Source organism: Lonchura striata, chromosome 13 (genome assembly GCF_046129695.1).
Source record: "Lonchura striata isolate bLonStr1 chromosome 13, bLonStr1.mat, whole genome shotgun sequence".
NCBI lineage: Eukaryota > Metazoa > Chordata > Aves > Passeriformes > Estrildidae > Lonchura > Lonchura striata.
In genome coordinates, this window is record NC_134615.1 from 20507007 (window position 1) to 20534721 (window position 27715).

The window sequence follows — 27715 nt, forward strand, 5'->3', positions numbered from 1 at the left end:
TTTCCAAGCTGCTCGCCCCGGTGGTCCCAAGCTCCCGGCCCCGGGGCTCTCCGCAGCGCGGCGCGGCGAAGATGGGCGAAGGGAGCATCACCAAATTCTTCCAGAAAAGGTCGCTCCTCCGCTTCGTGCAGAAATATCAGCCCCTGGGAAGCGGCGAGCCGGAAGAGGAGGTGAGGATTGCCTGGACCTGCTGCAATAGCTGGTGTGGTTGGGGTTGGCTCGGTGCGCTTCTCCTGCTCTGTCCCGCCCGTAACTCGAGATCGCTGCGCTGGCCCCGCTCCGTGCGAGCCCCCGGCAGCGCGGGGATGAGGTGGGTGCTGCTTACCAGGGTCTGCAGTCATGGGGAGCCTTGTTTCTACGCAGGGATCCAAGAGCTGAGGCCCGAATCCTGCCCAGGAGCTTTGCTGCCTGCTCTGGGGAGCTTCTGAACTGAGGAAGAGTGTGGGAGAGCCCTGGAGTGCTGTGGGAGCTCTCTGGAGTGTGGGAACAACAGGGGAAATGGAGAGCAGGGCTCCCCTGTCCCCAGGGCACCCCTGCCACCAGAGCTGGCCACTGGCAGAGGGGCTGTGACCCTGGGGCTGTGACCCTGGGATTTGTGACCCTCAGGCTGTTACCCTGGGTTTTGTGACCCTGGGGTTTGTGACCCTGGGGCTGTGACCCTGGGTTTTGTGACCCTGGGGTTTGTGACCCTGGGGCTGTGACCCTGGGTTTTGTGACCCTGGGGTTTGTGACCCTGGGGCTGTGACCCTGGGTTTTGTGACCCTGGGGTTTGTGACCCTGGGGCTGTGACCCTGGGATTTGTGACCCTGGGGTTTGTGACCCTGGGGCTGTGACCCTGGGACTGTGACCCTGGGGTTTGTGACCCTCAGGCTGTGACCCTGGGGCTGTTAACCTCAGGCTCTGACCCTTGGGCTCTGACCCTCAGTCTCTGACCTTGGGCTCTGACCCCTGGGCTATTCCTGCACCCCTCAGTGCTGTTCCTGCACTCAGGGCTGGTAGCCAGTGGCCAAGGAGAGTTTTGGCTCAGAGCTGCAGGGTCCACTTGGAAATACTGCTCTCCTTTCCTGAAAAATGCTGCACCAATGTCCCCTCCCTGTCCTCGGTGCAGATGGAGTGGCCAGTGGTGGTTTGGGTGACATATTTGCTGTTCTCCTTGGGTTTTCACCACAAAATCCTCCAGGCTGGGATTATCTGCTTATTTGCTCGGCACAAGGTTCCCATGGCTCAAGCCCCACTTTTAATGCCACATGGCAGATGGGTTGGGTGCTCTGCCACGTGAACCCCATTTGTCTAATTCCTTCAGCATGTGGGGTTAACCCTTACTTCCACTCCCAACAAGCTCCATCCACACAATTGGAGAGATTCATGAGCTTTTCCTGAGTGACTGAGGCCTTTACCAGATATCATTTCAGCTAATCCCCTTTTTGAGTCTGGTCTGTCCAGTGTGGGGTGGGTCAGTGTCACAGGGAGAGAAATGAGACACTGAACTCTCACCCTGTGTAGTGCATCGGGTGATGCTGCTCTGCACTGCTCACCCAGAGCTCAAAACCCCAGGAGAAGAAGATCTTGGTGAGGTTACAGAAAGTCCCTGTGGCCTGGCTGGGTGGGAAGCTGAGATTTCTGGTTGCACGTAGGCAGGAGGCCACTGGCAATTAGGCTGGCTTGTTCTTAGGCTGCACATTTGTGCTGTGCCAAAATAAATAGTGACATGTATTTGCTTCCAAAGCTAAACCCCTCTTGAATTTTAGCTCTGGTCCTTGCAGAGAGTGGCCTGTGTGTAACAGGAGAGGGAGGTGAGGAGAGCTTTGGCACGGGCTAGGAGGCAGACAGCAGTGTAAAATAAAAATAAGAACTTGGTAAATCAAGAACATATTCCCAGAGTATGATTTAGGCTGGTAAATGGCTCATTTTTTCCCTACTCGATGGCATTTTGCTTCTTTACTTGCAAACAGTTGTGGAGCACTTTCAATCTTATAAATATTTTAGTCAAAGCACTGTGCTGGGCCATCAAGGTGTGATTCCAGGTGATGTGATGGGACTCCAGGCAGGATAAATGCCCAAGTGATTGTGAGGAAATGCCTTCACAAGTGTCTCCTGTGAAGGAAAGCCCCGGTGCTGCCCTGGCACACACCCAGCCTGTGTTCAGGCTCTGCTGTGCATGGTTTAACTCCCTTCCTGCAGTGCCCCATTCAGAACCAGGGGAATTCTGATTTACAGTGTATGAGAATTGTGTGTTTGCTGCAGAGATTTGAGGAACAGTCAAAGATTTCTCTTCTGAGTATCCCAGTGTGTGTGAAAGTGGGAGAAAATCCTTGGCACTGCTTCTTTACATCCTCCTTTCCCTCTGCCCATGTACCAGGGGCACAGCCCAGGGCAGGCATCTCAAGGGGCTGCAGCTGGGAGCTTTAAATCAGCTTTACTGGAAAACCTGGGGCCTCTTGAACAATCAAAGGCACAATTTTGAGGTTTGTGTCTGCGAGCAGGGGCACCAGATCTTTGCTTCACGTAAGAAATATCGGAATTCTGTTGACAGATGTACAACAGAGGAGTGGGAAATTGTGTGGGAGGTGCAGAAATCATGGTGGTGGTGGTGGTGGTGGTGGTGGTGGGAAAGGACTGGGAGCTTGGAGAGGGAAGCCCAGCAAGGCAGCTCCTCATCTGAGGGTTGCTCTAGGCTGGATTCTGCATTCTGCCTGCACCCTTGGAAGATGGGTCTTTTTTGCCTGCCATGTCTACCCAAAAAAAAGAAACATAAAAGGCTTTGGAGAGAATGGTTTGATTGATTTATTGGATTTTTGGCAGGGATAAAGTTTAATATTTGGAAGGGCTTCATGTAGACTAATCCAGCCCACTCTGGATTGCAGTCCATTAACTGGTCCAATGTAACCCAAGGCAGGGAAAAGAATATGCAGAGGCAGAGGTGGGGGAAAATCCCGAGAACTGATATTTTGGGCTGTTTGCCAGGGTACACAAAAAGGGCTGTGTGCTCTGCAGAAATCCCCGTGCTCTCTTTCTTCCACACGGGCTGCTCAGTGGCACAATTGATGGATTGTTTTGGGATGAGGGATGCTCAGGTACCTCCAAGGTGGCTCCCAGCCACACCAGCTGCTCTTTACAGCCTCCAATATCTCCTGATCTCACAAAACAATAGATAAACTGATCATTCCCCTGTTGTTATTTCTTCCTGTCCTGCTGCGTGGAGCCTGTGCTCCTGTGCCAAAAGGATAAAGGTTGTAAGTGGAAATGGATACTGGGGGTAACCCACATCTGCTTTGCAGGGTAAATGCAAAAGCCAGCAATGCTCCAGGAGAGGTTTGTTTGAGCAGGGATTTGCACAGGACACTGCCTGCTGCCCCACATCCACGGGCTGGGATGGGACTGGGGCACAGGGGCTCTGCAGAGGCAGCACGTGCAGAGGAGGAGGGAGATGGGAGAACAGCCATTCCAGGGGCTGTTCTGGTGGGAAAAGCTGTGCCATGCTCATGAGGGAAAAGCCCTTTCAGGTGTAGGCTCAGCAGTGCACGTGAGCTCACCCCAATACAGCTGTTCCTGTCACAGCAGCCCTGGCTGCCAGGAGCAGGGAGCTGCCAGCGTTTCTGGAGGAGCCACAGAGGGCTCAGACACATCCAGGGCCTTCATTCATTTCCTCCACACCTTTCTGAAGGTAAATATTGCTGATAGAGCCGGGCCCTGCTTCCCTTGGGGACTGCAGGCATGTTATCTGCATGTCCAGGTCTCCCTGCCTTCCAGCTGCTTTCATTAAAATTTAAACCCCTCCAGGGCAGAGCTGTACCTTGATACCTGTGTCACCTGCAGCACAGAGGAGCCTGGAGAGGCCACATTAATCTGTGAATTCCAGGATGTGTCTATCCATGGCCGCCTTGTGTTTTCTTCCCACCAAACCCTTCCATCTTCAGAAGTAGCTCCTGGGGTTTCAGTGTCTGGATGTCAACAAAGTTACAGGGACCTGATGGATTTGTCCAACCAGGACACCCAAGCAGGGATATAAATCATGAGTTTCAAACATGGAAGGGGTATTTTTGTCCCTTCTCAAGAGGTCTGTTAAGGAGATGTGGAAATAAGGGTGATGTCCAGTGCTAGGATGGCTCAAAAATGGGAGCAGTGCTGCAGCTTCTTTGGGCAGAACGGGATCAGCAGTTTGAGGGAAATGTGGGAGCTGGAAAATCCATGGAGATCTTGGGCAAGGTGCTGGGGGTTTGGAAAGGCAGGCTGTTCTTGGGACAAAAAGGTTTCTAAGTGAGCCCTGCCCAAACCAAGGGGTCCCAGGGAGCTGCTCCACTGGGAGCAGGGGGGTGCTGGCATCCCTCGTGTTGGCAGCTGAGAAAATGGCCATAAAAAGGGGCTGCAACAGATGGATATGGCTAAAACCTGGTCCAGGAGCAGGGCTAAGAGATGCTCCGAGCTCTCCAGAAACACCAAGGCTGAAACCAACTCCACGGGAGAAGAGCCAAGGACATTTTCTGCATTTGTGATTTTCTGCATTTGTGATTTTCTGCATTAATAATTTTCTGCATTTATGATTTTCTGCATTGATGATTTTCTGCATTTATCTCGGGCTCTGGATGTTCCTAGAAAGTTCCTGAATATTCAAGGGAGGGCCAAGTTCTCAAATAACCCTGCAGGAGGATGAGTGCATCCCACAGCAAATATTCCAGGGTGCTGGGAGCTGCTGCCAAATGCCTGCCACGCTCTCTGGGGCTTCTTTTGTTAATGAGCACACACTCCTGTGCTTGGTGGATGTAGGGAAAAGGGAATGGAGCTCCTGTCCCTTGGGAAGGGGGAGATTTCTCCCTCTCTGTACTTAGCCTGATCACAGTGCCTCCATCATGGGCCTGGCAGAGATTTTGGGGATGCTGCTGCTCTGGGAAGTGCATTTGAGAGAAGGGAATGGAGGGAATTGAAAGGAGAGGTTGGGATGCTGAGGGTTTGGGCTGCCTGGATGGGGCAGGAAGGTTTTACCCTGCTTGGAGGCATCTGCAGAGTCTGTGGTGGAGCAAAACAACCCTGGACACAGGAGAGGAAATTTTGCTTCTCACTTCACATTTCCAGCTCACTTTTTCACTTCATTTGTTATATTTTTAGAAGGGGAAAGGTGTTTTCCTTGCTCTGAGCATCGAGTCTGGGCTGTGAGACACTGGCAGGGGACAGAGCTCCTCTGGGGCAGGACACCTCAACCAGCACAAACCTTTCCTGATCAGCACAAACCTTTCCTAATCAACACCAAGAGCTTCTCTTTGTGGTTCCCCAGCTCCTCACAGCCTCTCCCCCAGTGAGAACCTGCCCCTGCCTTTAAGGCTGTGGTCAGGGTTAATTAGAGCTGGTATTAAAGCACTGAGATTCTGGACGTGGTGCAGTGACTGAAGGAGCCCTTGTGATTCAGCTAAGGAAGATCGGTCAAACCACTGGTTGGAAAAGAAAAATAAAAACAAACAAACAAAAGGCTTTTCTTGTCTGGTTAAAAGCTCTCAAAGAGAGGTGAAAGACGTATTAAATACGGGCAAGGGGAGGGAGGGGGATGAAGATGAAGGGAAGAAGCAAGGAGGTGCTGGAAAGCTTTAATTCTCACTATTCTCACCCAACACTTGCTTTGCTGTGTTCCCTCAGCCCCAGGAGGAGTGTGAGCTGAAAATCATCCAGCAGGAGAAGGAGGTGGCAGTCCTGCCCCCCAAGGATGCCTGCAAATGCCACAAGGAGGACTTGGCCAGAGCTCTGAACGTAAGGATTTGCCCTTGGGAATGTGGGATCTGCCTGTGGGAAGGGCCTGAGCTGCAAAATCAGCCTCTAAGTGACTTGCAGACTCCTGGGGTGCCCAATTCCTCTGTCTTTTTGTGGGGTGAATCCTCTGAGGGTGCCCACCATCAGGGAAAACTTTAGTGCTTGGTTGTATTTTGGGTTCTGACCTCAGTATTTTTCTAAATCCAGGCAGAAAAGGATTTATCCCTTCTCATTTTGTTCCCTTTGAGTTTTGTCAGGGCATATTTATTTTTATTTTCTCTTTAAATACACAGTGCAAACAGAAATTCCTTCTTTATTTTACTATTTTACATTTCTAATTTGTCATCTATAATATAATTTCTCCCTTTTAGAAATGTCCTTTTTTTTTTAATTAACTTGTGCTTACTTTATGAGCTTCTGTGTTTAACAAAGCACAGTAAAACACACTATAAAAAACTGTGGTTTATAGTTTAACAAAAATACATATTTAAGCAGAAAAATAACAGACAGCTTCATTTTTTTTCATGTGGGACTGAGCCATGAAGATCTTGCCTAGTCTGCTAATGGGTTTTTAATATAAATTTGACATAAGAAGTTTTCTGTAGCTATACTAGGAAATGTTTGGGTTGGGTTTGGGGTTTTTTTCCCCTCTAGGTTGACTTACAGACTGGACTCTCTGAGATTTCCGTGCTCCAGCGCCGGTCAAAACACGGCTGGAATGAATTCTCAGTAGAGAACACGGAGCCAATATGGAAGAAATATCTGGACCAGGTAAGGATTTTCTGATTTTCTGCACAGATCCTCATTTCTTGGCAGAAACAAAGCCTGGCTGGCTTGCTCTGAGCGTGTGCCTGCATTGAAATATTCAGGGTTTCAACTTCCAGAGGCTGAGCCTTGGAACAAGCTGTGCCCTGGGCACAGAACTGCTCCTTCTCCTGGGAAAAAAACCACTGTGAGGCTCCTCTGCAGCTCACCCAGGGTGCAGATAACATCTGCAAACAGAAATGAACCTTTTTATTTTGCACAAACGCTGTAGATCAGGGGCCTGATTGCTGGAGCATGTTTATTCCCTTTGAGGCAAGTGAGAAATTCGTGAAAGGTTTGAGGAGAGCCAGTGGTGGCTGGAGGATGCTCTGATTTTGGCTGTCCCGCCAGAAAAGGGGCAGCTCTGGAGCTCAGGGGGAGTTTTAGGGTTGGTGCCTGGTGAAGGCTGGCCTAGAACAGAGACTAGATGGAGATAAAGAATAAAGTAGGGGTTTATTAGAATGCCTCCATGGATCCACCTTGGACAGCACAACCCAAAATGGCCTCAAAAAAAAAAAAAAAAAAAAGGATGATTGGTCATGGGGTTTCTCACTTTTATAAATTCTGCTCCATTTGCATCTTGGAGTTCATTGTCCCATTCCAGCTCCAGCCCAGGCAGTCCCATCCTGCTTGTTTTTCTCTCTCCAGCCCACGCTGTTTGTGCTCCTGGGCTGAGGTTTGGATCATTTGTCCTTGGTGCCCAGCTGGAGCAGGAATTGTTTTGTCTCCCTGCTCTGTGCACAGAGCTCAGCATCCCCTCATGTGACGCTCAGACCCACACACTAAAGCAGCACAGAATGTGAAAAATATAAAGTCTAAAACCTGAGGCATCAGGGTCTCTGTCAGTGACACACCAGTGACAGGTACATTCAGCAATGGTGCCACGTGCTGTTGACATCCACAATTTCACACCAACTGCCCCCAAAAGCCAGGCAGAAAGTGATATTTGTTATCTTCTCTTTCCCCAGCTGAGTTATCCTTGAGTTTTGCTTTTATTAACTGTTTCTCATCAGTATTTAATATGTTTTTCACCTCTCTTTGAGAGCTTTTAATCAGACAAGAAGAGCCTTTTTTTGTTTGTTTCTATTTTTCATTTCCAACCAGTGATTTGACCAATCTTCCTTAGTTGAATCACAAGGATTTGAGCTGCTTTGAAAGACTTCATTTTTATTTCACGGTTTATCCCTTTTTTGTATGATTGACATTCTTTAAGATTTTGGTAAGGATCACTAAATCTCTCCAAGGATTCTCTTATTCCTGATAAAAAGTGAGATGGTGGGGTTTTTTTGCTCAGCTTTAAGAGCCAGTTTCTCCTACAGGGACACCAAAGGGATTTGTTGGTACATCTCTGATCCTTCTCAATCTCTTGGTGCCTCTGCTCCTGCACCATTCACACCCTGCATTGAGCATCAGCCCTCAGCAGCCCCTTGCTGTGGCTTTTTCCAGCTGCTATTTTTGTAATCATCCCCTTTGCCTCGGTTTTCTAAAGAGAAAGGGAGGGACTTTCACCTTTGGATCCAGCCAGGAATAAAGTTAAACCCTGGCTTTCCTGCTGAGCATCACCACACAATCTGTTGCACAAAGCAGGCAGATTTATCTTTATCCATTTAATTCCTTTCCATCAATTCCCACATCAGTTAAACAGAGCTGTAATTTTCTCAGGTAGAAAAAAGGGCCTCAAAAATCTCTGTTTAAAGGTGAAACAACTGAGCACCTGACTCCCACAGCTCTCAGTCCAGTGGAGATTTGAGCAGATTAATTAAAGAAAAAATGAAAAAGAGAAGATAGAGGATTTTTGGTTTCAGATTCTAAAAAGACAGTAAAGGTTTTGTTTGTCCTTATTGTGCATCTAAGAAGCTTTTAGAATCAGCTCTGTGTCTGCAAAGGGGAGCAAAAAGGAGAAAAGTGGGGGGATTCATGGGGTTTGGTGTGAACTTCACAGAATCACAAGGTCAGAAGCAGCCTTCAAGATCATCAAGTCCAACTCGGCCCCAACACCTGAACTAAACCCTGGCACCCAGTGCCACATCCAGGCTTGTTTAAACCCATCCAGGGATGGGGACTGCACCACCGCCCTGGGAAGCCATTCCAGAATTTTATCACTCTTTCCATGAAAAACTTTTTCCTAATATACCACATATATTTCCCTTGATGCAGCTTGAGACTGCAGCAGATTTCATCCTGCTGCTCCCCAAGGCCACCCATTCTCTGTGGGGCAGGAACTGCAGAACCTGACCACGATGCAAGGAGGGTCCTGCAGCAAAATCACCCAGGGACCCTTCGTGCTGGGACCCTTCGTGCTGGGACCCTTCCCTTCCTGCTGGGACCCTTCCCTTCCTGCTGGGACCCTTCCTGCTGGGACCCTTCGTGCTGGGACCCTTCCCTTCGTGCTGGGACCCTTCCCTTCCTGCTGGGTCTGCAGCCAGCTCAGCTTCAATTCCATGTTTCCCTTGTGTTCTCAGTTCAAAAACCCCCTCATCCTCCTGCTGCTGGCCTCAGCTCTAGTGAGTGTCATCACCAAGGAGTACGAGGATGCCGCCAGCATCACCATGGTACGTGTCACCTGTCCCCCACCACCATCGAAGGTGTCACCTGTCCCCCACCACCATGGAAGGTGTCACCTGTCCCCCATCACCATGGAAAGTGTCATCTGTCCTCTATCACCATGGAAGGTGTCACCTGTCCCCCATCACCATGGAAGGTGTCATGTGTCCCCCATCACCATGGTACGTGTCACCCGTCCCCCATCACCATGGGATATATCACCTGTCCCCAATCACCATGGAAGGTGTCACCTGTCCTGCATCACCCTGCTATGTGACATCTGTCCCCCATCCCCACGGTGGGTGTCACTTCCCCTATATCACCATGGTGGGTGGCCCCTGTCCCCTACCTCCACAGTGGGTGTCACCTCCCCTGTATCACCATGGTGGGTGGCCCCTGTCCCCTACCTCCACGGTGGGTGTCACCTGTCCTTTATCCCCATAGTGGTGGCCCATCACCTAGGTGACAGCTGTCCTTTGTCCCCGTGATGGTGGCCCCTGTCCTTCATCCCCATGGTGGGTGTCACCTGTCCCCCCAACACCATGGCAAGGTGTCGCCTGTCCTTTATCCCTCATGGTGGGTGTCGCCTGTCCTTTGTCCCCACGGTGGTGGCCCCTGTCCTGTCCCCACCCCGTCTCTGTGCCCTCACCTGTCACACCCCTCTGTTCCCAGGCCGTGCTCATCGTGGTCACCGTGGCCTTCATCCAGGTGGGTTGTGCAGAGCTCTGCTCCGTGGCCATGGCCAGCAGGACAGAGCCCTCCCTGTAACTCAGCTTTCTCCTCCCTTCTCCTTTGAAAGGAATATCGCTCGGAAAAGTCTCTGGAAGAGCTCAACAAGCTGGTGCCCCCCGAGTGCAACTGGTGAGACGTGGCTGCAGCAGGGGCTGGGGCTGACAGGGCAGCACCAACAGGAGAAGAGAATCGTTCCATGTTCTTGTGCACACAGTGAGAGCCTGGTCTCTGGAGGCACCATGAATAGGTGCAGCTCCATGTCATAGGGAAATGGGATGAAATAATTGGCATTGGTCAGAAGTTATTAGAATTTTTGTATAACTATAAGGAAAAAATTAGAAATAAGGAGTAGGCACCCTGTGGAATTGAATAAATGCTAAGAGACAGGAGGTCCCAGAAAAACCCTGCTCCACATCCCTGCAGCATCCTGCATGTCACTGTCTCCCCAGGCAGGAAGAACCTCACCTGTGTATTTATTTTTTTTGCTTTAGGGTAGTTTTTGCCCACAAGAGCTGGGCACAGAGAGCAGGTGCAGGAGGGGTGGGGGTCCTGTCCCACCTGGTGTGCACACACGTGTTGGGCACAGGCACAGCCAGGTCACAGCCCATGGGGCAGCTGCAGGGTGGATCAGGCACCGCTTTCCCCACGGCTTTGATGTTTGTTATCAGTGCTGGAAATGACAGGAAACATTTTTCCTATTGATGTCTTTGCAAATCACTTTTGTCATGGCCAGCAGATAAGTTGTGAGGCTCAGGGAAGCCTTGCCCTGCCAAAGAGGTGTGGGGTTTTCTTCTGGTCCAAAGTTCACCCTGGAGCTTACAAACCCCACTGTTGGTTCTTTATTTATTTATGATATGACACCAGAAGCATCCAGCTGCCTGGAAGGCTCCACTTTGAATGCAACAGTGGAATGTCAGGGGTAATTCTAGCTTTAAAAAGCCTCTTTTTAGGTTCAAGAATCTGCAATTCATTATTTAAAGCATGAAAGCACAACTTCTTATTGCTCCTCTACTGTATAAATAATGTTTAAGTCACTTCTGAAATGTAAATCATCCATAACCTGCCCATCTATTTACAAATTAAAACCGAGCCCAAGCTGAACATAATCCTCTGCTCATTGTTATGAATATTTTCTGTTCTTATTTACATTGGAAGCTCTCTGGGGCAAGGCTTCTTGCTTTGTTGCCAGCCACATTCCCAATCTTGCAGAACGAATAAAACCCTCAGAGCCTGGTTCCCTTTCTTTTTTCTCCGTTTGCCTCGTGTAGCCTAAGGGAAGGAAAACTGCAGCACCTTCTAGCACGAGAGCTGGTGCCTGGAGATATCATCTACCTGTCTGTGGGTGACAGGGTTCCTGCAGACCTCAGGCTCATCGAGGTAAATACAGCTGGAAATGAGCCTGGCTGGGAAAGTCCTTGTCTTAAACAGTGCCAGAAATGCAGCTTGTTAATTAGGTTACAGATCTGCTGGTGGATGAATCCAGTTTCACTGGAGAAGCTGAGCCTTGCAACAAGACTGAGGGTGTCCTGCTGGAAGCTGGGGACATCACCACGCTGAGCAATGTGGTTTTCATGGGGACCCTGGTGCGATACGGGAAGGGCAAAGTGAGTTCTGACATCACTGATCTTTTCCAGGGCGTTCATTGCAGATTCTTTTGGTGTGGGCATTGTGTCTCACTGTGGTTTTCTGGAACTGGTGGGGGAGGAGGAATGTTTTGGAAGGTTTTAATTTGGATTTTGTGTGTGCTTTTCTTTTTCTTTTTCTTTTATAGTAGTATGGTAGTAGTAGCTTAATAAAGTTTTTTCCCTTGTTATTAAGCTTGGGCCTGCTCTGCTCTTTTTCCTGATCACGTTTCACAGCATTCAATTGAGGGGCTGCATTTTCATGGGGGTGCTGGCATGGTGCCAGTGTCAAACCATGACAAGTGACAGGAAAAGGTGAATGACAGAGGTTAGGCTGGATATTGGGAATTAATTCCTCCCTGTGCAGGTGGTGAGGCACACAGAGAAGCTGTGGCAGCCTCTGGGTCCCTGGAAATGCCCAAGGCCAGGTTGGACAGGGCTTGGAGCAACCTGGGACAGTGGAAGCTGTCCTTGCCCATGGCAGGGTGGAACAAGAGGCTTCAGGTCCCTTCCAACCCAAACCAGTCTGGGATTCTCTAGGCTTTTCCACCTCTACCTCTCCTTTTTCCCTTTTTCAGGGCGTGGTTATTGGCACAGGTGAAAATTCCCAGTTTGGCGAGGTGTTCAAGATGATGCAGGCTGAGGAGGTAACACAGTCCCTGTCTGGGGAAATTTTGGGTGTCCTGGGTGAAAGTTTGTGAGCAGGAGCAGTCCCAGGAGGCAATGCACTGGGTTCAGTTCTGCTTTTGCCAGAACAAGTGACAGAAAAGCACAGGAGAGGCTCTGCCTGTTGGAGGGTGGGAAAAGCACAAGGGACCAGGGATTGCCAACCAGGACTGTGTGGGACACTTCTTCTGGGCTGACCATCACCTCCTCATCCCACACAACAACCAAAGGAAAACCAGTCATCTCTGATTTTTCCAGACTCCCAAGACACCTCTGCAGAAGAGCATGGACAGGCTGGGGAAGCAGCTCACCCTGTTCTCCTTTGGGATAATTGGTGAGTGGGATGCAGGGCTGTGGGACCCCTCTGTGCTCCAGAGCTGCTCTTCCAAAAGCACTGCTGGGTCTGGGTTACCTGGACTTTGGGGGTTCCAGCAGAGACACTGAAGGAGAGATTCAGGGTGCTTCATTGCCTTTTTAGTTCTGCAACATCAGCTAAAACAGATTAAAGATTTTTGATATTCTTTTTTTAATCATATCCTTTCCTACCCCCCAAGGTTTGATAATGCTCATTGGCTGGCTGCAAGGGAAGCGTCTCCTCAGCATGTTCACCATTGGAGTCAGGTGAGGACTGGAGAGCCCCTTTCCCTTTGATTTCTAATGAAATATCCCAAGGAATTCCCTGTTCGAACCAATGGACCTTTCACATAAGACAACTTGAGTTAAACCTTTCATAAATTACGTATTTCTCATGCACTGGAAAAATTAACGTGAGGTTTAAACAGAGTGCAGAAATACAAAACCAAGCTTGAGGGTTTGTTTAATTTTATAAACTGGTATCCTGAAAATCTTCACTGGCATCTCTGCCTCATCCTGCTGTGAATGCCCTTTTCTATCTGTGCTGTGAATTTAGTGGGAGTGTACAAACAGCAAATATTACTCTTTGCTGTTCCTACTGGATTTACATCTAAAGAAAGGAATGCATACCTCATACAGCATAAAGAAGCATGCATAGCTTCTTAATCAAACACAATAAAAAATGTGGTTTTCAGCAGTGCCCATAAAACCTGATAACATGGTGTTGTCATGGTTCTAAAATCAATTCTTAAAAAATAAAAAAGTGTTCTATGGAAAGAAAAACAAAATCCCAGGTGAAGAGACAACAGAGAAGCCAAACTGAGTCAGTGCCACCCTCCTGTCCCCCAGGGGATGTGCTGGCAAAGGAAAGTGGTTCATTCTGAGTTTTGGAGGGCAGATTATGGTTTTGTAAGGTCTCCTGGGTTACATTTCGCACATACCTAGAAGCATTGAGAGTTTCCTAAGGAATATCTAATGCCCAATATACAGACTGGGGATGGATTTTTCCTGCATATCAGGTGTTGCAGGTTTTGATGGTGGGGACATTTGAGGAGCTGGTTCTGTCCCCCACATTGTGGGGTAAGAGAGGAGGCGAGGGGCTGCACGTGGCCAGGAGCCAGTGGCTAATGTGTGAGCCCTGATGCCAAGGAATATTCAACTCCCATCCTCAGAAAGTTAAATAAATGAAATTAAATCCAGCCTCTGCATCCCTGCTTAGCCAGAAATTACTGCTCTTTGCCAATGTAAAGAATAAAAATAACTGCTCTGTCGAAATCATCCAGGAAGAGGTCAAAGGGCTGGATAAAAATCCTGCTTTTGTATTTCCAGCGTGCCAGGAGTCCCAGTGGTTTTCCCCTTAGGAAAACCCAGCCCTGGGAATGTCCCTTTGGCACCTTTGGGTCAGGAGTTGTGGTCTGGGCCCCGTGTTGAGGCTGTTGTGTCTCTGCTGTCCCCAGCCTGGCCGTGGCTGCCATCCCCGAGGGCCTGCCCATCGTGGTCACCGTCACCCTGGTGCTGGGAGTGCTGCGCATGGCCAAGAGAAAGGTGATTGTGAAGAAGCTGCCCATTGTAGAAACCTTAGGTAAGGCTGCAGGGGGCTTGGTCACCTGCCAGGCTCCAAAATCTGAGCTGGACAGCCACGGGCTGGCCTCGGGAGCATTGGTGTGGTCCAGAAAAAATACATTTGGAATAGGCTTAGTGGGACAGAGCACCCCACTCAGAATTAAATATATTTTCTGCCCTGTGTTTCTCACCCTTCTGCCTTAGTTTGGTGGTATGAACGCAGGCACATGCTTGGAATGGTGCAACACAGAAACACATTGGGTTAATATCTTGGTTTCTCTTTGCTCTCTGTGCTGTGGGATCCTCCTGCAGATCCACCCATCCACTTCTCCAGTGTCTGGCTAAAAAAACCTCCCCAGCCCCTTCCTGACAGCAGAAACAAAGCCATTTTTCCTTCTGCAGGCTGGATGGCCTTCTCCTTGATATCCAAAAAGTCATGGAGAGAGGGACAGAGAGGACCTTGAGAAGGTGTTCAGCGCATCCTCACAGCTGCAGGGCACAACACACCGGGATGGAATTGTTCTTCCTCCTCCCCTTATCTTTAATTTGTCCCTCACTCCCAGGTGGCTTCACCCCAGGCTTTGCTGCTCTGCCCTGGGCCAGGGTGGCAGGGATATGAAGGAGGAGACACGGTGTCTCCTTAGCACCACTCATTAAAGGCACAACAAACACCAAGGCTGCTCCATGCAGCTCCCAAAATCTGCTGCAGCAAAAACCTGTTCTCTTAGGAAACACTGCTATTGTTTGAGCTGCCCTTGTTTGTTCTGCAGTTAAGGAATCTTATCACCCTGATTTTATTGTCTCTGCCCTGACCCAGGACATCTGAAACAGCTTTTCCCTCCTGAGGGAATTTGCTCTGCTAGGGCTGCGCCCACGGAGGCGGAACTGCGGGGCACAGCCAAAACTGCCTGTGAAACTTCTGAAAAGGAGAAAAACAATCCCTCTTCTTTAATTATCAGTCACTGAAAATGAGGTATTGGAGGTCACAGCTTTGCTGTCTGCTAATCCTTCAAAAGTGTGATTCATTTAATTGCAGCCCAATCTGCTTTATTTTCTCCCCAGGCTTTTACCTGGAGGTCATTGTGCTCATGGGGTCTGTGCCTGAGCACTGTGATCACCTCCAGAGCCAGGAAAGATATTCACACTCAGAAGGGAGCTGGAGCCTGATGCTTGTTTTGTATTAATTTCCTCCCTTCTTGGGAGCAGAAACTATCTGGAAAGTGGTTCCTCTGCTAATTGACCCTTTTGTGGTATTTTGTAAATGGGCTCTGGAAAAATGTGCTTTGCTGGATCAGGATTGGCACAAAGCAGAGCAAAGGGGCAGTTTATGCTCTAACATATGCTCTCTGAGTATTTTTTGTGACAGTCTTTACCCTACCTCCCCTCACAGTCCCTTGGTGAGGCAGGGAAGGGCTGCTCTTCCTGATTTAGAGAAGCAAGGCTTAATTGGCAGGGTGGGAATTGGGTCTTTTTGGATTAGAGCAGCTGTTCTGTTGAGAGATAGTGAAACTCAGAAACACTGACTGAGACAATGTGACCCTCCTCAGGTGTCCCCCAGCCCATCTCACACCCAAATGATGCTCACAGTGTGCCCTCAAACCCTTCCCTTCCCTGTTAGGAACCTCACCCACTTCCCCCTTTCACCGGCGCAGTTTAAACACCACGAGTGCACCTTGTTCTCCCTCTCTTCAATCTCTGCTGGGCTGCACCATTTACCAGCTCTGACTCGAGCCATCCCTGCCCCAGGTTGCTGCAATGTCATCTGCTCGGATAAGACGGGCACCCTGACTGCCAACGAGATGACGGTGACGCGGCTGCTGAGCTCGGACGGCTGCCAGGCTGAGGTAGGGCTGAGCAGCTTCCCCAGCCTCTCCTGTGGAATTCAGCAGCACTGAATCTACCTCTGGTTCACTCAGAGCCCAGCCAGGGAGGCTGGCCAGCTCCAAACCCAGCAGTTTCTCTCCCATTCCCTACAGAGAAGGGATTTTCGCAGCCCTGGGGACAAGCAGAGGTGGGGCTGAGGGTCCAGAAGGGCTCAGGTGCCACAGAGATGTCCACTGGCATAAGCTGCTGTTCCCTGCAGTTATTGCAAATATTGAAATCTGGCACTGACCTGTGGATGTGACAGTCTGCTCAGAGAGAGAAAGCCAGATAAACTTTCCCAGGAATTGCTCTGGGGAGTTTTGAGAAAGAATTAAAACAATCTTGCAGCTGGTGCTTTGGACAGTTGTTTTCTCATAAGATGTTTACCAGAGTGTCTTCTTAATTAGCCAGGGGTGTTGATTAAATGACCAATCAGGCCCACCTGTATTGGAATGGTGTATAAAAGAATAGGTTTTCAATAAAACTCAATGTAACTTCCTGAAGAAACCTAGAATCTGTGTCACCTCACTCCTGTTCCTGACTCGAGGTGGACACTGAGCCTTGCTGGTCCATCTCCTGGAGGAATATTTCTTATAAGAGCAGCTCCATTTTCTGCTTGGTTCATTCCTCTCTGTGCAAAATGAGGGAAAATGCAAAATGTGAGGCAGAGGAGGGACAGACAGTCAAGAAGGCAGGGCTTGAACAAACCCAGAGATAACACTGCTGCCAGAGGTCTGCATCTCTCCCCTGAGCTGCAGGAGACCTCTGGAATAACAGCAAACAAGTTCCCCATAGGACAAATGGACTCCTTTTGTCCCTAAAAAGCCATTTTAATGTGATATTGTCACTGTCTGCCTTGCTTTGAGAGAGAAAGAAGAACCCCTGCACTCCTTCAAAATGAGAATTTTCTTGAGTGCAGCCCCCTGCACACATCTGCAGTCCAGTCCTGCCTGGCAAAGGGGAAATTTCCCATCTCTCTCTCTCCCTCGCCCAGGTCAGTGGGGTGGGCTACAATGGAGAAGGAAATGTTTATCTTCTGCCATCCAAGGAGATCCTTAAAGAATTTTCCAACGTCTCCATTGGGAAACTCGTGGAGGTAAGTATAAATAATGAACCAGCTTATCCTAGTTACATTCAGTTTTCAGTTGCACAAATAACTTTGATAATTAGTGTGGAAAAAAACTCCCACTTTTGTAATTCTAAAATGGGCCTGTCTTGCTAAAACATTCCATGGAAAACATTCTCATGGAAAGACTGAGTGTGATGTAATTCCTGAAGTTAGGGGTGAAAAGCAGTGATCATAAGGCATGCAGGGAGAGACCAGAGCCATCAGCTTCATGAGTCAATGATGTTCTGGATAAAAATACAATTCTGTCAGAGGAGAAACCAATAGTTTTCACCCTGTTCAGGTTTTTAATATGCACAGTTTCTAGACATTAGCCAGCTACACAGTCAGTTTATAAATTTATTGTGATGTTCTCTGGGTTTCATGTCAGCTTTATATAAAATTTTGAACATTCAGCTGTAAGCTAAAGTGGAGTGTTTGGGTGGTGAAACAATTGGAGCTGAATCTCAAATGGAGATGGGGTCCTGTTTTATTCATACTGCACATGAGAAACAGTGGTAGGAGAGACTGAGCTTTCATTTTCATGATCTATGAAGCTCACTGGATGTATCTTATGTTTTCTTGATGTTAATTTCTCCAAAGCATAGTATTTTACCAAAATAATGGTGTATGTTATGCATTAAGTATCTTTAGAAGACACAAGAACTGATCTCATGTGATGCTGCTGAGGGGAAACCTTTTCCCAAAACTTTTGGGATGTGGCTCCTTTCATTCCCCAACCTTCCATCAATTTATTTAAACAGATGAAAAAGCTTTGACTTCAGAAATGACAAAACTGTCTCATGTAAACCTATCCCTTTCTCCAGGCTGGCTGTGTAGTCAATAATGCTGTTATCAGGAAAAACAGTGTGATAGGACAGCCCACAGAAGGAGCTCTCATTGCCCTGGCAATGAAGGTAAGACCCTCAGAGTTTAAAATTTCCCTGCAATTCAAATCAATCAATCAAGCAATCAATAAAAGCTGGATTTGTGAGGTCTGGCAGCAGAGTGAGATTGTTTTAAATCCCCCAGACTGGTTTTAAGTACTCCCTTGTCCCCTCTGCCCAAGATCACAGGTGTTGCCTCTCCCAGTCATGCTTTAGTCATGGTCCAACACTTTCCTTGAGCTGCTGACAGCAATCACTGCTTGGCTTGGTAAATCCTGCAGTTAGGCTGGGAACTGCATTTCTTTTGGGCTCAGACAGCACAGCCTTTTTTATATTTCCTGCATGTGCCAATTAAGAGTCCAGGAGGAAGAGAAGAGTTAAAAATTGGTAGAAACAGGCTAGGCCAGATTGCATGGCAGAGGGTCACCTTCATTTTGGGTTATCTGCTGGCTTTTACTTTTTCCTAGTCATGGTTATGTAAAACAAGATGTTTTTATGAATGTTGCATTCACACTGCTGGGCAGAGCTGTGAAACACCCCAAGGTGTCACCTCATCAGTGCCACCCAGGCTGTGGGCTCAGCCCTCAGGTGAAGCACAGGAGGTCCCTGATGGAATGATGCCCCAGAAAACCCCTGACCTTACCTCCTGCTTTTAAAGCTTGTAAGTCTAGCAGTGAAATAGGGATTTGGGATTTTTTTTTTTTTTTGTTTTAAACAATGGCATTTCCTTTCCCCACACGCTGAGTTAAAACCTTCCTCCTGCTCTGGAATTCAGTAGCCAAGCAATAGCAGAATATCAGGGAGGGTGTGTCTCCTATTTTTATTTTTTAATGTTTTGGTTTGGTAGGAGCTGGGGACAAAGGTGATCAAAAGCAGCTTCCAGTGTCTCCCACCTGGAGCACCCACACACTCTGCTGGAGCAGGAGTGTATTGATTTGGACTGAAAGGTTTTGTTGTGAATTGCTTTTTGAATGTAATTCATCAGGAAATAATTCAAAACCACATCCACAACTGACCATTCTATTATTTGCTATTTCCCTTCTTCTTTCCAGTAGAATTGCTGGGAAATAACCCAGAAAAGAAACCCAGAAATCTGCTCAGCCCATTGCTTGGCCATAGGTTTAGGGAATGGACTTGATCCTCCTTTGACCCAAAGCCTCACAAAAAGGCAGAACAGTTCCTTAATTCTTTAAAAGTATCAGGAATCAAGCTCCAAACTCCAGTTTAATTTATCCCATATCAGGCACATCAAAAGGGAATAAATGTTTTGAAATATGAATTTAGCTCTCCTCATGTTATTTTCTCTTGAGCCCTGTGGTATCTGACAGCCTGGAAGGACGCAGTCAACAGTCAATCCCTGTGATATGGGAAATACATCCAGCTTCTGGCAATGCCCACCCTTACAGTGCTCTTTTTGTTTCACCTGGCTGCAGATGGAATTAGCTGACATAAAGGACATTTATGTAAGAAAGAAGGAAATTCCATTCAGCTCTGAGCAGAAGTGGATGGCTGTGAAATGCACACTGAAAAATCAGGTAAAGCAAACAGAGGCAGGGGCTGGTTTCATGTTTCTGATTGTGTACCTCAACAATGGGCATGAAATTGTATATCTTCAGCAAATAATGTTTTCAGGAGTTAACTATGTCGGGAGAAAATGGAACAAACCTCAACCTGTAAAACTGAGTTTGAATGGGAAGGGATAATACTTTTCATATAGTGGTTCGAGCAGGAAAACAAAAACTTTTTCAGAGATAACTGACAGGGAGAGAGAGGTCTGGTGTTTGGGAGAAAAGGTTGGCCCTTTATCCCTTACTGGGTTAAGGAGCTCATTTTGACTGACATTATGCTCTGGTTTAAAAACTCACCAACCTTTTCATTACCATGCTGTCTGTGAGGGCTGAACATGAAAAATGACCAGAGCAAAAAATATCCCATCCTATCCATAATATATAATATAATATATCCTGGACATCTCTTGAAACAGGTAAAAGAGGAAACAGAATTTTTCTACCTAAAGACTTGCTCATTTAAAATGTGCTCCTTTTTTTTTTTTTTTTTTTTTTTTTGATAACATGTATTTTCTCCTTCCTTTCAAGGATCAGGAGGATATTTACTTTATGAAAGGAGCATTTGAAGAAGTTATCCAGCACTGCACTCTGTACAACAGTGGTGGCATCTCATTGTCACTCACACCCCAGCAAAAAGCCCTCTACCAGCAGGAAGAAAAGAAAATGGGCTCCTCAGGACTTCGAGGTCAGTCCTTACTGCCCCTCACAGCTTATCTGGCCTAAAACTTTCCTGCTCTGTTATGGTTAGGATAGGCAGAGGCTCAGTCCTCACAAAATCACAGAATGGTTTGGCTTGAAGGGACTTTAAAGCTCATCTCATCCCACCCCTGCCACGGGCAGGGACACCTTCCACTAGCCCAGGTTGCTCCAATGTCCAGCCTGGCCTTGGACATTCCCCAGGGGCAGCCACAGCTGCTCTGGACAACCTTTGCCAGAGCCTCCTCACCCTTACAGAGAAGAATTTATTCCCAATTCCAATCTAAATCTCCCATTTCACCTTAAAGCCCTCAGTTCTTAGCATCACTTTCATGATCTCTTCCCAGCATTTGTCAGAGTGCCAAGGGCCGTGTCTTACTTAGTTCTGCTAGCTGATTTTTTTTCTTTTTTTTTTTTTTTTTTTTTTGGGCTGGGTTTAAATTGGTGAGTTGGAAAGGAATTGGAAATAAGCACTGGAAATGTGAGTGTTTCTCTTCCATGGAGGGCTGTGGTGTCTGGGACACGCTCTGGGTGCTGCACTGCAGAGCTTTGGGCTGGGCCTGATCTAAGCCCTGCTCTGCCACGTTTTGGTTTTGGAGAAGGCAGCAACAAAAAGCAACTTTGGAAGGAGTTCCAAACATGGATTTGGGCGCTGAGATTTCTGTTTGAAGCTCGGTTCAAGCCTTTGTTAGGCCCAAATCTCTCGATCTGCTGATCCCAGCTGCCTGTCAGTGCACTGCCCACAGGAGCTTTAGCCACGTGTCACCTCCTTCATCACCAGGAACATCCCCTGAGCAACACCTCAGATTTTCATACAGTGACACAGACACCATTCCCAGCCTCTAAGGAGATGAGGAAAAGCCTTGGCAGCTGGATCTTGGAGGATGGTGGAGTTATAATGCACAGATTCTCCCACTCTGTGTCCTGTGGTTAGGAGCTCCTGTGCAGTGCTTGATTTACAATATCCAAATTGTCTGCCCTTGTGGCAATGGCAAATTACTGCTCTGAGGGGAAGGGATTAACTCAGGCAGCTGCTGCAGCTTTTGATTCCATCATCAAAGCAACGCTGACATGAACCCCTGGCAAAATATCCTTGAGTGATTTAAGAATGATTGAATGATAAGGGGTGTGCAGCAGGAAGAGAGACAGAGTGTTCAGAGCCTGGATGTTTACATGGAGGGAGTTTTACTGCTTTAACTGAATTTACATTTCACATTTTTAGGTTTTATAAAAAGTGTAAGTTTTTGCAGGAATACTATTGTTTAACTTAGTAGTTTAACAGTGTCTGGTTTAACATGACACTGTCCAGATTTAATCTAGCTGCATTTAGGGAAGACGTGGTAGACAGCTTAAAATTAGGAAGAAAGAAATCTTAAGAGAAACATGTCAAACAGAAATGCTCTCATTCCAATAAACTACTACTTAGTGGACTGAATTTTTGTGTCCATACAAAATCTGATTGTAATAACTAAAGATCTGGTTTTAATGCCTTTTTCTGCTGGGTAACAGGCAACTTAATATCTTCTCTAAATATTCCTTTTAAAGAACAGAAATACGTAATTAACAATTTACTCTTGTCCTCTTTTTTCCCCTTCTGTTACTAGTACTTGCTTTGGCTTCAGGTCCAGAACTTGGCAAACTAACATTTCTAGGTCTGGTTGGAATAATTGATCCTCCAAGGGCTGGGGTGAAAGAAGCTGTTCAAATCCTGTTTGAGTCTGGAGTGTCAGTGAAGATGATCACTGGAGATGCCCTGGAAACAGCTGTAGCTATAGGTACCAAAGGTTTATCCCTTAATAATCACCTTTGTAATTGCGGTAGAGACTTTAAAGGTCACTGAGTTTTTGCTTTTCCATTTAAATAAACATTAAATGAAGTATAGAGCTGCTACAAACTCTGAGCCAAAATCCAGTAAATTAATTCCACTATTTTAGCACCAGAAATGGCAAAATCTCAGTGTAAGCCTCTTAAAAGACACAGATAGCATTGTTAGGATTATAGAATCCACTAATATTTAGAGTGTGAGTATCTCTTTTCTTTGCAGGACAAAATATTGGTCTCTGCAATGGGAAGTTGAAAGCCATGTCTGGGGAGGAGCTGGACCAACTGGCAGAGGCAGAGCTCTCCTCCACTGTCCAAAATGTAATGGCTTTGATTACATTTAAAAAAGCCCATTTCCAATAGCTTCCATTCTAATATGAGATTATATTTTGTCTTTTTTTTGGTTTTTCAGGTTTCCATTTTCTTCAGAACAAGTCCAAAGCACAAACTAAAAATAATAAAGGTACTGAGAGCCTCTGAAATTCATTGTACACCTCACAAAAATAAGGGGGAGGGAGCATCAGTTCTCTGGATTATCTGGTTTTCCCCAGCAGCATCAGATCAAACTAAAGGATTGTAAAACCCCAGCTAGAGCACTGGCACTGTTTCTCTGAAGGTATTAGCTGTGGAATTGGACTTGATGATCCTTGTGGGTCTTTTCTACCTCAGGAAAGGATTGTACGATTTTATGATTTTTCTTGCAAGTCTGGGCCTGGGCATACAAAAAAAAAAAAAAAACCAAACAAAAAAACCCTAGTGAGGTATTAGCAACTACAACATCAGGAGAATGATTTCTGAGGGTTTTACTCTTCTAACTTCTGCTGGAATTGTGAGATTCCCTGAAAAAACAGCCTCCTAATTTTTGGTCTGAGTTTTGTCCTCAGTGTGGTGCCGAATCCGTTTCACCTTTAGAGTCCAACAGACCTTGTGATCTTTCAATACAAAAAGAGAGCAAAGCAAATAGTCCAGAGTCTGAAATTGCCAGCATGGCTCATTCATGTTCTGGTTGAGTGCCAGAGCTCACCTCTAGGTCAGGGGTGGCTCCGTGTGGTGGAAAAATTTCTCCAACCCGAGCTTTCAAAGAAAGGCTCAGCAGTTTTCTGTTGTCCGGTCTCAAGGCAGTTTATTGCAAATTATCTAAAAGATTTTCTTCTGGGGCTGCTGTGGTTTGCTCAGAGCTCAGGCAGAGGCACACACACACCCTGACATCCTCTCTGACTCCCGACTGCTTCTTCTCTCCCACCCAGGGCTGCTGCTGTCTTTTATATGGGACATTACGTGTTACATGGGTACAGTTTCCCCCAATGCCTATTACCTATATTAAATGCTGCTTTTCTATCTTTTATATGGTACATTACGTGTTACATGGTTACAGTTTTCCCAATGCCTATTACCTATATTAAATGGTGCTTTTCTATCTTTTATATGGTACATTACATGTTACATGTTTGCAGTTTTTTCCCAATGCCTATTACCTATATTAAATGGTGCTTTTCTACTCTAAACCAATCTGTGAGTGCCAACGTCACCAAGAACATGGAGGTAAGGAAGAAGGAAGAGGGAGGACAGGGCAGGCCCAAATCCCAAATCCATCTTAAAATCTCTGACCCCCCTGTACAGCACTCAAAAATTCTTCCCTCTACTTTGTGACTACTTCTACTATACTATCTAAACTTTTGTGACTTCTTGTTCTCCCTGCAAGGTTGGTAAATCATTCCATGGTTCAAACCCAAAATCACAGCTGTTTGCAGCTGCCTGCCAGGGTCTCAAATGCTTCTGACCAGGGCCCGGAATATCCAAAAATGTCTGAGGGACAATTTGAGTTCCAACAGTTGAGGGTCTCAGAGCTGTCCCCTCCCGCAGGCCTTGCAGAGGGCTGGTGCCGTGGTGTCAATGACAGGGGACGGTGTCAACGACGCCGTGGCCCTGAAATCCGCCGACATCGGGATCGCCATGGGACGAGCAGGGACAGACGTCAGCAAAGAGGCTGCCAACATGATCCTCGTGGATGATGACTTCTCAAAAGTCATGTAGGTTTGGAGATTTTCTTACTCTTCAGCTCTTTTCTGGCTGGCTGCTGCAGCAAGCCTGTTGTGTGAGGAGGGATGGGAATGGAAGCGGAGAGCCCCAGGGTGGCTCTGACTCGTCTTTAGTTGCATACATGGTGGTGACTTTTCCTTCCAAGCCACCTTTCACCTGAAAGCCCTGGCTCCCCATTGCTGTAGCTAACTGGGGATCTGAAAGCACGTAGGAGTCTGGGTAGATCAGAACATTTTTGGTGATAATTTGAAGCTGAAGGTGATCCTGGAGGTGTTTTCCAACCTTTGTGATTCTACCTCATCCAGGAAGCTCAGAGGAAAAACATAATTTGCAATGCTCTGTTGGTTCATAACAACAGAGAGAGTGGGCAGGGTACAGTGAGTATATAAATAGGTCCTAGGCCTGCTTTATGAACCAAAACCTGCCCATGTGACCCAGGTTTTCAGATCTACTTGTTGATAAAGGAATTGTAATTGAAGAGCTGCATTGACAACCTCCTCCTGAGCTGGGCTCTGAATTTCCATTGAAAAAGACAGTTTGTGTTTTGAGTGTCACAGGGAGTAAAACAGTATGAGTGCTCTTGAGTTAACAAAATTCCCTCTCCATTCCAGGAATGCAATAGAAGAGGGAAAGGGAATATTTTACAACATAAAAAATTTTGTCCGGTTCCAGTTGAGCACGTAAGTTCCTGTTCGCTTCAGCTCCTGTGAAAAGCACCTTCAGGGTGAAGCCCTGCAGAATAATGTTCTGTGCTTTGCAGGAGTATTTCAGCTCTGAGCCTAATTACCCTGTCAACAGTGCTCAACCTACCCAACCCACTCAATGCTATGCAGATCTTATGGATCAACATCATCATGGATGGGCCACCAGCACAGAGGTATGGAAGGGTCCAATGAGAAAAATAATCTTGGGTTTAATATTTGGCCTAGGAACACAAACTGTTGCGATTCTTCATCAATCATCATCAGTGGTTCAACAAACTGTACTTCTGCTCCCTTCTGGTCTTTCAAAAATCACTTTACATTTACATGAGGTTTTCTGTATTTTCCTGGTTTATGGTGGAATCACTTAAATATTCCATTTTTTGACCAGGAATGGCCTGTTATCATGAAAATACCACCTGCTGGTGGAATGGGCAGGGAATAGTGGGGATATGCCCCAAAATCACAAGACTTAGGAACCTCATCCAACTGCTAATTACAACTACAGCTAAATACAATTACAGCTTCCTCATTATGCTTAGTCTCACAGTCAGCTCTCACTTTGGGATGGTGTGATGATATGATGTTATTTTAGCAGCTCAATATGCAGAAAAGACCTTTGGTATCAGTGTCTTGGACAAATTTGGGCCTTATGTCACCTTGCTAGAATATTCACGCTATGTTCCAAAGAATTGCATCCTCCAGCTCCATCCTGGTTTCTCAGGATGAACATTTTGGGATGCCCTGCATTAATTAACACATCCCTCTGCTTCTCTTGGAGGCAGCTTGGGGGTTGAACCTGTTGACAGGGACACCATCAAGCAGCCCCCCCGCTGCATCACGGACACCATCCTCAGCAAATCCCTGATCCTGAAAATCTTCATGTCAGCAATCATCATCATCAGTGGAACTCTCTTTGTCTTCTGGAAGGAGGTGAGGGAAATCTGCACTCGGATCTTGTTTCCATCAGGGTGTGTGGAGCACAAAGTGAGGGCAGTTTCTGAAGGACGTGACAAGGACTTTCTGGAATCTATCTCATGGGAAGGATCAGTGTGGGCAGAGGGGCTGAGAAAGCAGGGTCAGCTCCCAGCTCTGCTCCTGCCTCCCTCTCTCACCTCTAATTTGGTCTTTCCAATCCACAATGGGAAACCTACTACTTGATTTGACATCAATACTTCAAGAGCCTTTTCACCTCTAGCTTTCCATTTTCCCAGCAGAAAATAGCAAGTACAATGGATTCCTGTTGGCACTTTAAGTCTCAGTAATTTAATTTAGAAAGTTCTTTACTCAAAGTCCACCTCAGTTTAAGAATTTAAAACATGGTTGATAAGATCATAAACTTTAAAATTAGCAGAGAAAACTGAATGTTATCTATAACAGAAATAGATTTACTCCTTTGTCTTACTACCCTTTGGTTTGACTAGGCACATTAAAGGGAACATTTAATTCTTCTATTGAATTGGCATATTTTTGTAAGCTTAAACTAACTCCTGATTTTTTGTGTGCTTCCAGAATCCAAAAGGGGGCATAACTCCTCGAACAACAACTATGACTTTCACCTGTTTTGTGTTTTTTGACCTCTTCAACGCCCTGACATGTCGCTCTCAGGTGAGATGGCTCTGTCAGCAGTAATTTCTTGTCTCAAATCACAAACATAAACATTAAAATACCAGCATTTTGCATAGTAAGGGTTTTTTTTTAATGTTATTTAAAGCAGTGTTATTTTTATCAACTTTTTATACAGATAAAATTATCCATCACAAGTGCAACTGCACTTTCACTTACGTAGCTCTAAGTGTTTATGCAACTTAAAAGGTAATGGAGATGAAATGTAAAGAAACAAGGTGACATTTAGCTCCAACAGAGTTTGGGAAAAACTACTTTTTAAATTCTCTTTCCCTTTTCTAGACAAAGTTGATATTTGAAATTGGCTTTTTCCGAAACCGCATGTTCTTGTATTCTGTGCTTGGGTCATTTTTGGGACAGCTGGCTGTTATTTACATCCCTCCACTACAAAAGATCTTCCAGACAGAGAATTTAGGAGTGTTAGGTAAGTTGCAAAATAAATAATGGTTTGTTTTGTTGTGTTTGGTTTTTTTTTTCCTTAAAGTGACTGTAGAAAGCAGATGCTGTTCCCAGTTTGCTGTTAGCTCCCAACAGAAGGGAAGCTAACAGAGCAAGGGGAAGGGGAAATCAACCAACAGCTCCAATCTTTGTGTATTTACACAGAGCTGTACCCAAACAGTAGCAGTATTTCATATTATCCCAGCTTAGATTCTGAATTTTGATTTACTGCACATAAATACAAGTAAATGGAGACATGCCAAGACTTTCCAGCTCTGTATGATGACATTTCTCAGGTCGTTATGCAGACACTCCCTTTGGAAAGAGCTGAGTTAAAACTTCAGTTTCCCCACTGAAATGGAACACAGATTTTAATTTAAATCAGCAAATTGCACCCTACCACACCGTGTTCCATCTTCATTAGGCTGTGTCATAAGCAGGGGGCAGAGATTCCCGTTTCCACCCTCCAAGGGGACAATCCCAGCTGTGGGTGGCCCTTACCTGCTGCAGGGATGTCCCTAATTCTCAGCTGGCAATGGCACAAGGAGGGCACACATACCCCTGGGCTCAGCAGCCCAATTCCCAGCTGCAGGAAAGCCCTGGGTGGGATTCCTGCCTGGCTGAGCTCACCTGCACTCTCTCCTCCCCCAGACCTGCTGTTCCTCACCAGCCTGGCTTCCTCAGTGTTCGTGGTGTCCGAGCTGCTCAAACTCTGTGAAAAGCGCTGCTGCCCCCCAAAGCACACAAAGGGACGTCACAACTGACTGACACTGCCCTAAAGCACACCTGGAACACAGCTGTGATCCTGGAGAATCCCAATCCACGGCTTTGTGACCCACACATCCTTCCTGAAGGTACTCAAGTGCAGCTGTACCAGCAGTGCTTACACCAGAGACTCTGCTACCCCTTCATGTGAGCTGTCTGCAGATACCTCGAGTGGCTCCTGGTT

General features: G+C 46.7%; 1 protein-coding gene across 1 annotated transcript; it reads left to right on the top strand.

The window, feature by feature from the left end:
* Positions 1-27530, top strand: ATP2C2 (ATPase secretory pathway Ca2+ transporting 2). Its single transcript, XM_021541046.3, has 27 exons — positions 1-170; positions 5626-5736; positions 6391-6507; positions 9003-9092; positions 9757-9792; positions 9884-9945; positions 11085-11193; positions 11271-11420; positions 12017-12085; positions 12363-12438; positions 12659-12725; positions 13916-14040; positions 15768-15865; positions 16879-16980; positions 17817-17906; positions 19310-19411; positions 19973-20129; positions 21745-21915; positions 22185-22282; positions 22374-22424; positions 23825-23991; positions 24613-24681; positions 24762-24878; positions 25488-25635; positions 26215-26310; positions 26611-26752; positions 27418-27530. The coding sequence occupies exons 1-27, from the start codon at positions 72-74 to the stop codon at positions 27528-27530; spliced, it is 2832 nt and encodes a 943-aa protein (XP_021396721.2). The 5' UTR covers positions 1-71.
* Positions 27531-27715: the final 185 nt, after the last annotated feature.